This window comes from Silene latifolia, chromosome 6 (assembly GCF_048544455.1).
Source record: "Silene latifolia isolate original U9 population chromosome 6, ASM4854445v1, whole genome shotgun sequence".
Classification (NCBI taxonomy): domain Eukaryota; kingdom Viridiplantae; phylum Streptophyta; class Magnoliopsida; order Caryophyllales; family Caryophyllaceae; genus Silene; species Silene latifolia.
The window spans coordinates 33,025,266-33,034,754 of NC_133531.1; the positions used below are offsets into that span (position 1 = coordinate 33,025,266).

At 42.1% G+C, this 9,489-nt stretch overlaps 2 protein-coding genes across 2 annotated transcripts; one reads left to right on the plus strand and one right to left on the minus strand.

Moving 5' to 3' along the window:
* Window positions 1-5,498: 5,498 nt before the first annotated feature.
* On the plus strand, window positions 5,499-6,727 carry LOC141586679 (transcription factor MYB73-like). The gene has a single exon (XM_074407977.1). It carries the CDS (start codon window positions 5,590-5,592, stop codon window positions 6,364-6,366), a length of 777 nt encoding a protein of 258 aa, XP_074264078.1. The 5' UTR covers window positions 5,499-5,589; the 3' UTR covers window positions 6,367-6,727.
* Window positions 6,728-8,174: 1,447 nt separating this feature from the next.
* On the minus strand, window positions 8,175-8,567 carry LOC141587956 (mediator of RNA polymerase II transcription subunit 10b-like). Its single transcript, XM_074409417.1, has one exon. It carries the CDS (start codon window positions 8,565-8,567, stop codon window positions 8,175-8,177), a length of 393 nt encoding a protein of 130 aa, XP_074265518.1.
* Window positions 8,568-9,489: the final 922 nt, after the last annotated feature.

Below are 9,489 nucleotides of genomic sequence, written 5' to 3' on the forward strand. Positions count from 1 at the left end.
CGACCATCTTCCTGGCGGCGTCTAAGCCCAGGCCTCCGGACTTGATGAGCTCGTTTTCAAGTCTCCCCTTGGGAGGCCTTTCATCGCAAAGGCCGCCGGCTCGGGATTTATCTCCGGTTTGCTTTGAACCTTGCATCGAACCTCTTCACATAGCTTCGTAGAGACTCGCCCCCCCCGCCTAATAGTTAGGAGGTCCGACGTCTCCACGGCCTTCCTCTTATTGCAAGAGTACTTTGGGCTAGGAAAGCGTCCCTTAGGTCGGCGTAACAAGATACCGAGCCGTCGGCAGACCCTTTGTACCAACTCCGAGCCATCCCATGCAAGGTCGTTGGGAAGACTCGGCACCAGACTTCATCGGGTTGTTCCCACACCGACATGTACGACTCAAAGGCCTCGGCATGGTCGGTGGGGTCGCTATCCCCTTTGTAAGTGAACGCTTGCAATTTTAGTTTGGTTGGCACGACGGTGTCAAGGACATAGGCGCCGAGGGGTCGTCGACCACGTGTCGAATGACACGCGGCGATCGGCTCCTCGCATTCCTAGTCCGCCCCTCTCCTCGTCTTGGGTGGGGCTTCTCCTCCGACTATGGTAAGTCGGGCTTCTTCTCCGACTCGACGAGTCGGACTTCTTTCACTCCTCGAGGCGGGCCTCGTCGGTCGGTGCGCGGCGACGCCGTCCTCCCACGGGTGCGGGAGGAGCTTAGGTCTACCACCGGCACGCCGGGCTCCTCCGGCGTCTTCACGGGGCCGCTTCTTCCGGTGCTCCATTCAAGTCTCTTGGAGTCACGTTAAGGGCCCCGGTCTCCTGGACGGGTTCCGCCGCTCTTGTCGGTGTGACAGTGTGAGCCGACGTACTACTAATGAGGTCCAGGAGTAGCTTCAGTTTCGCTACATCAACCACATGCCCCATGATGGTGACCTGGTTGGCGGGCGTGGCGTATCTCTGTATTATTGGCATCCCGTACTCCGGCTGTATTACCCGGCCGGTGGAGGGCTGCGCAACTCTAGAGTTGTGGACGGTATCATCTTGGCAGAACTCGGTTTCGTCAGTTACGAATACCTCTTGTTGTTGTTTTGACATCTTCTTAGCTTTTTTGGGTGGGTTTTTGTTTTGTTTTTTTTTTTTCTTTGGGAATGAATGTAACTAGCTTCTAGTATCTTTCCCCACAGACGGCGCCAATTGTTCCGGGTGTAATTCCAGAGCAGTTATGTGTCACCACCCGTGCTTGTAGAATGACGTCTTTGGTTGACTCCTCCTTGCGGTCTCCTGAAACGATGAACAAACTGAGGGCTCGGCTTTGGGCCGAGCGAACTCACTCCGACGCTCAAGTCAGTAACTTAGAGAGGTAAGTTGTTGTTACTTGGCAAAGTGCGTATTGTAGAGAGATAAGGAAGATATTACCAGATGAATAGTGATTCTTAGGTTAAATTGTGGATCCTTTCCTCAATGATAGTTGAGGAGTATTTATAGACTTTCACCTTTTGTCACGTAGTGGCCAAGTGGCCAAGTGGCTAGCGGTGGAAAGATCGATCTACCCCTCGGCCGAGGGACCTATGGCAGGCCGGCGGCCCTGTTGACTCACCGCCGAGGGGTCTTGGATATGAGTTCGCGTATGTGTGCCCCGTCTGGGTCGGTTGCCCCGGCCGGGACCCATCTCGACAGCCGACAGTCGCGTCGGGCTAGTCAGTCTAAGCCGTTGACTTGCTTGTGGATATCTTTGACCTTGCTCAATGTGTTGACTTGGTCACGGTGCGAAATATGCCCCATCAATTTGCCCCCAGCCGTAGTCTATGCCGTGGTATGGGCTTCGATGTATCTTTGAGCGTATATTCTGCGCAAGTGAAAATTTTCTTTTCGGCTTCTTCTACCTCGGTGTGACTCTGCTTAGGCCGTAGCATATCCCCCTCCCACATGGTTGTGTAATGGACATCCGATGTGGAAAAGGCAATGACGCCGGGCCGAGACCGGTGGAGAGTCTTGCGTTGTTTGATTGCCCCCGGTGCTTTCTCGCCTTGGTTGATCATGTTGCCGGCGGAGGACGGATACTTAGGAATTTGTCGAGGAAGATGAATAGTCGAGAGATATGAAGGGGCGTGTTGAAGACGCTTGGTCATCATTGCATTGATTGACATTCAACTCGTCCGCAACGATTGACATTCCGTACGTCGCATGTCCGACACGTGTCCGATTGCTTGATTGGTCGACGTTTCATGGGCTGTGCCCTGATTGGTCCTTCTTCATGGGCTTTTTTCTATAAATAGGGCAGTTAGTCTTTGAAATTGGGCACCAATTTCATTCTCTTAAAATTTTTCTTTCCTCCAACTTTCCAAGGGTTTTTCTCTCTTCTAATCTTCGATGTCGCTACTCCTGGCTAGTACTTTTCTTCAAGGTAAACCAACAAATTTCTCTTTTTAACTTGTGAGCTTTGTCGTAAACATGTCCTCTCGCGATGCCGGAACTAGTAAACCGACGCCGGGGGGTTCCCCATCGCGTCTTGATGAGGAGGGGATGCTAGACGCCATCCCGCTAAGGTCTGGGGGCCCTAGGTCTCCTTCTCCTGAAGTTGATCCTCAAATTTTGGAGGAATGGGAGGATGATGATGATATTGATGACGACGAAGACGATTTTGGTGATGACGCCGAAAGGGCTCATCCTAATGAGGGAGGCGAGATCGTAATGGATCACGGCGAACCCCGTAAGGTCGGCCCGACCGTACTTGATCCGTAAGTTCGCCCGCTGCTCCGGCGAGACACTTTTCGAGGGCCATTTCCACTTGGGCGGAGGATACTGGACTGTTATCCTGCGGAGGGCCGAGCCATCTGTTGTCCTCCACCGGGTTGCACCGGCGTATACATCCGACACTTGGAGTACGGGCTCCGATTTCCGCCGAATGATTACGTCATGGCTATCATTAGAGCCATGAACGTCGCCGTGGCCCCCGCACCCGTTGGTCGTTAGGACCATAGTCGGCTTTGTCCGCTCTGTCTCTTTAAGGGGAGGTCCCAACGGTTAATTTATTCCGTCGGCTTCATTCTCTTGGTAGTCATTTTTACGGTCGCGTCGGATGGTACAGCGTACAAAATGGAGCCGGGTTATGTCTCCGTGGATAAGTCATGTCTTCCCGTAAAGACCGGAAAGATCGGTGGGTGTATATTGAGGTGCTTGATGACTATCCGCGCCTCGGTCCTTCCAAAGACCAAGTTAATTTGCGGTGCGAGACTAAGGCGGAGCATGGCAGATGGGTTAAACGTAAAAAACTTAAGATGGACGCCGACAAGGTCCTTCTTAATGAGGATGAGAAGCTGGCGATGAGGCTTTTTGAGACGGACAAGAGTGGGGCGTCGAAAAGATGGATCCCTCCGACGCAGATCATTCTCCAGATGAGTGCCGCTCACATGTCGGCCTCATACCGGCCCTAGCACAGGGTGAGTGGGGTCGGTGTGAGGCCCATGACTGCTCTCAATGTCTGTCCGTTTTGAATTTTGATTCATTCTTTGCTTAACTTTTGCCTTGCTTCTTTTGCAGATCATTTTGGCGCGGACCTGTCCGAGGATATTCTCAAGAGGATGGGGCTTGCTTCTTTTGCCTTGCTTCTTTTGCAGATAATTAGTAAGGAGTAATTTATTATATAAAATAAAATCTTACATAAAAATATTGACCAAAATTTTCAAACGAAGAGTAAGAGCGCTTGATAAACCGTTACTACCGTACTTGACTCTTTTACGTGATGAATCATTAGAGCTTAATATATGCAGAGAAGTAATATTTTCGTTAAAAAAATAAATAAAATCACAATTTAGATAAAATATGTTGCACGGGCTTAAAACAATTTATTTTTTATATTAATACAATTTATTTTTTATATTAATACAATTTATAGGCAGAAACCAAAATGGGTCACTTTACCCATTTTCACTTGATTTAATACGTAACCGACCTGTCACAAGGTGAAGACGGATACTACAAGTCTTCAGGGAGACTAATTGATTTAAATTAAACGTATATAAATTCTGATTTATAGCTTCTTAGTTTATATGACCAACTTATCATTTTCAATACTTTTAAAACTTCTCTAATTTTTAACCAACTAAAGGTGCTATCTATAACTCCATGACCTTGATTGTTGGTCGATTAAGTGGTACAACTCCTATATAAAGTATAAACGATTCATCCAAATCCAATCAAACACACTACCTGTCTCCGTCCAAACAAATGACAAGGTAAGTCAAAGATAAAACGATATTTAACTGATAGTTATCCATCCAACTCCAAACTGGCACTTCTTTAACTAGATTATTATCTCCACTACCTCCAACTACCCAATCCAAACCAAACACCATAACAAACCAAAAATAACATTACCCCTTACCAAAACACAATTTTTTGTTTGAGACCACAACAAGTTATTTTTCAAAAATTATCACATTTGCTATTAAATAATTATAAAACTTTGTCTAATTATTTCAGATCAAAATATAACCTGTATTGTGATAGGTAGTGTAGAATTGAATGAAGAGGGTAGCTAATACTACTCTTAATATACATCCGTTTTAAATTCAAAATCGAGTGAATAAATGAACTAAGTCTAATAAAAACAAATATTAAGTCTTGCTTAAGACGTTCTTTAGTTAATGCCTTTCACGTTCCTTTTTTTTTTTTTTTTTAACATCATTTGAATCGGTTATAAATACGTTTTAACTTCAAACCGTCTGAAAGCATGAATTTGTGAAAAACATAATGTCTATTAGCTACTCATTTTAAAATTTTCGTTTTTCTATCTTTCATACTCCCTCCTATTTCCTTATATCTTCCCCTTTCTTTAGGGCACAAAAATTAAGAAAGGGGAAGAAAGAAGGAATAAAGTAGAATAAAGTATTGTAAGTTGTGAAATTTTTAGGTGAGAGAAAATAATAAAGAATAAATGATGAATAAAAAATAGATAAAGTAATGAGAGTTGTTGATTTTTTAGGAGAGATAAATAAATAAAAAAAATGAATGAAACTTACCAAAAAAGAAAAAAGGGAAGATAATTAAACTTGTGTGAAAAAAGATTGAGGGAAGATAATAGAAAATTGGAGGGAGTAAGATATTATTTAACCCGCTTTAAAACAATAAGTCTTGTTTGTGACGGGTCGGATCTTGCGACGGGTATTTTGTGAGTGGAAATGGGTAGAGGGGACAAGGTGGGCACCCACCCCATGTGCTCCTTCTCTCACCCCCTATGGGTCCTATGGGTTTTTTGTGAGACAATATGGTACCCGTCTCTTATTTGTAACGGATACCCTCCGTCACAAATAAGAATTTGTGGCTTTAAAATAACTGACTAATTAATTAACATGAAACATAACCATCAAAGAATAAAAAATTGAGATCCTAGATATAGAGGTGGGTGATTAAATTGTCACATGGAATAATAGAATTCCAACACGTGTCCATAGCCAGCTGTATCCTGCTAAGTAACGTCCCCTTACCTGGAACCTCACTTCCCCCAACTCCCTCTTATAAAACCCAACCTCTTTCTCGTCGAAAGAGGGACAAGGGATTAGTCACCGTTGTCGATATTTACCCGATTTACAAAACCCCTAAAAAATGGCCTCATCGTCATCATGTAGGAAGGATATGGACCGGATCAAAGGCCCATGGAGTCCAGAAGAGGACGAGTCATTAACCCGGCTGGTCCAAAAACACGGTCCAAGAAACTGGTCTTTGATAAGCAAATCCATTCCGGGTCGGTCCGGGAAATCGTGCCGGTTGAGGTGGTGTAACCAGTTAAGCCCACAGGTGGAGCACCGACCGTTTTCGGCTGAGGAAGACCAGGCTATTATCCGGGCCCATGCTCGGTTCGGTAATAAATGGGCTACCATAGCCCGTTTATTAAACGGTCGGACCGATAACGCGATTAAAAACCACTGGAATTCTACGTTGAAGCGTAAGTGCGCTTCGATGAGCGGTGCGGATTTTAATGGGTTTGGTTTTGAGTTTGAACCGGATGTATCGGTTCAATCGAGTGGACCACCGTTGAAAAGATCCGCTAGCGTGCCACCCGGGTCGAGGATCCGGGTTGGTAGCCCAACAAGGTCGGATGTTGATGACCCGCCTACGTCGCTGAGTTTATCCTTGCCCGGATCGGGCGCGGTGGAATCCGCTCCGATTGAGGGCTCGGGTTCCGGGTCGGGTCATGTCTTTGAGCCGTTTAGTAGGGAGTTATTGGGTGTGATGCAGGATATGATAAGAGAAGAGGTGAGGAATTACATGGCAGATGTGCAGCCACGTCAGCAGGATAGGGATAGCGGGTTTTGTTATCCAAGTGAAGCGGCGATTACTAGTGCTATGGTTAAAAGGATGGGGATTAGTAGGGTGGAGTAGGTACGGGTACGGGTTCGAGTAATGATGTCGATTTTATAAAACCCGTATATGGAAAAATTGGCTGGCTAGTGAATGTTGAAATCGGGTGACGGGTCAGGTCGAGTTGGGTTCGAGTGAGGATGGGGCGGAAGAGGAGTAGGTGAGGCGAAGAAAAGGAAAAACTGTGTTTGTTTTTCTGTCGGTTTTTTATCGGTTTTGTTTTGTTTCATTTAATTGTTTTTAATTGTTGTTAGTTTTTTAAGTAAAAAAAAAAAAAAAGATAATTTTGGTAGTGTACAGTTAGAAGAGGAATCCAGAAGAGGCTTTGCTGTCAGGCAATGTCCAAAAAAAATGAAAAGAAATAGAATCAGTTAAGCATAAAGTACACACAGTGTTACTCTTGTTTTAGGAAATAAATGCGACACAAAAAGAAAGACATACAGACGACGCCGCACGAGTGTTACTGTGTTAGGTAATGAAAGTTGAAACCAGCCAACAAAAAGTTTACTTTCGGTTTTATTGAACTACTCTATAGAGAGTAGGTTTCACTTTAGATGGAATAGGTCGTCTAAAATGAGAATTTGTGCTCCATACTTCCGTAGAGTAGAATAGTGTTGAAAAAAAAAATTCAAATAATTGTGGTAAGAACTTTAAAAAGGTTTCCTTTGTATTATACGAAGTAAAAACGGACAAGAAATAAGGGAGATATGACTCGTTATTAGTCGAAGGAATGAAGTTGAGGATGACCAATCCCAACCGAGATGAGCTCCAGAGGGACTTTAAAACATTCATCCCGATCAAGACGGTACTTGATAATGCCCGAAACCCCAAACTAGAAGTATATACAAGCTCCAAATCCTCTAATCGAAAGATAATAGATTGCCAACATACAAAGCACACAAATCATGACCACCACATACACATACGCATACAGTGGCTAAAGTATGAAAGGTCTACACCAATTTAAACAAACCTCTAGAAAAGCTTATGAGGTATACCAGCCAGTCCTCGATAACCATTACCACCCTTCCCCAGTATATTGCTTCTCTTCATTTTATTACGCCGCATAACCCCTTCATTCTCGATACAACAAAATGTACTATACATGGATACATTAAAACTAGAGTTAATTATTAGGTATATTAAATTACATCCTAGATACAACCAACCGCATTTTAGCTACATAAAATTACTCTTGGAAACATAATTTAGTAGGGTTCATAGTTTCATACGTTAAGCGAGTTCATACAGAATAACGACCTTTGTGCAACATACCAAGTAAAAATCAATATTATTTGGCGGACATGTTTTAGAGGGTCAAATATTTGCCTAAGCAACTCGGACTAAATTATGTTATAAAAGGAGGTTATCTTTGGTTCGGCTTCATATTCTGCAATTAGAACATCAGAACATGCTAAGTATTTTTTTCTTAAACATTCGTTTAATGGAGTTTCAACAACCTACTCGAACGCCCCATATGCCGCCTGTAATTAGAACATCAGAACATGCTCAATTCTAGAGACTCGTTCTCACTCTTACCGGTCACACAATCCAATAAACCTCTTCCACTTCTCTACCATAGTCTGGAATATCAAATGTGACAGACTGACAGCAGCAGATAGGTAAAACATTCATGCATATGTACAAGTTGAAAACATAATGAATGTTCAAGCTGATGGGAAAATTATGGAAACTTTATGTTAGAATCGCCTGTCACTTCGATTATAACCTAATCGGCAAAACAAATTGATCGCTGACATCGTCTAGACTTACAATTCATTCTTAACCTTTATGTCTCCGTTTGGCAAAACACCCCGAGTTTGTGCCACTCATTTCATTTCAGCAGCAGCAGAAGCAGCGCGTATCTCCCTGTAAGCATTGACTTCATTGGGAAATGCGTGCTCAAGTTCCTGCAGGAGATGCTTACGTAAACCCTTGAAGGAATCGGTTTTGCCTTTGGTGATTTGATTTTTGGAGATGCAGGAGTTGAGAACATCCTTGGTAAAGGTATCAGGGTTCTTACCATCGTCGATTAAATTGAGGATCTCCAAGGGAACCTGGATGTTGTAGTAGTTGTCGGACAATTTCATCATGTTATCTAATTCCGCTATCAATGCATTTATGCGTTGGAGGAGTGGGAGCTGAGACACGATGTTGAAGGATGAGACGGTGACGTAGAGCTGATGAAGAAGCCTCAGCGTCTTCTCAATAGAATTGATCATGGTTCAAAATGCCACTTTTATTTGGTACATGTTTTCATAATTATCGTAACCTATTTTATTATATATTTTTATAGTAGTCGTACTCATTTTATTGCTTTTTGTACCATTTTTCCATCAATTTGAAATTTTTCTCTATTGAGAGACCGTCTCTCAGAAAACCTACTCAGAATCTTTGGGTCGAGTCTGTTGACATAAATTATCTTTTAGAATCATCCCGGAGGGATCACATCTCAAATACGAGAAATGATAAAAGTGAAAAGTGAATCAAATGAGAAGTGAAACATAATACAAAAGTCAATCTAAACCTATAAGTTTGAAAATCAAAAACTCAATTTCTTTTATAACAACTTTGAATTTTGATCTAAAATAAAAATTAATAATAGTTTTGAAAATAAAAGTAAAAGTTAATGTTTAGGAAATCTTAAAAGTAAACAAAGTATGCAGTAAGTGAATTATACATCTGATGTAGTACATCAGATGTCGGTATAGTTTTTGAGCATTAAGATAAAGTTTTTGAGATTTAATTTAAAAATTTTGAGTTTTATTATAAAGTTTTTGAGTTCATTTACTTAAACATTAATCTCAAAAGGTTACATTATAACTCAAAAAAAAAATTACATATAAACTTAGAAAAATTTGATTATTGACGTCATAAAACTAAAATGTAATTTATAAACTCTATAGAACTCAAAAAAAAAAATACACAAAAACTCAAAACTCATTAAGTGTGAGATAGTACATTTGATGTACAATCCTTTTTCTCCAAGGTATGGTTATATAGAAATTTTTTAGGTAAAACGATTAAAAGTTCTCCGAAATAAACAAAAAACGTTAAAAATAAAGCTTAAATGTTTTGTTATTGATGCTAGCGACGAATAAAAACAATTAATAGTGAAAATAAGAACATAAACTAAAAATCCAC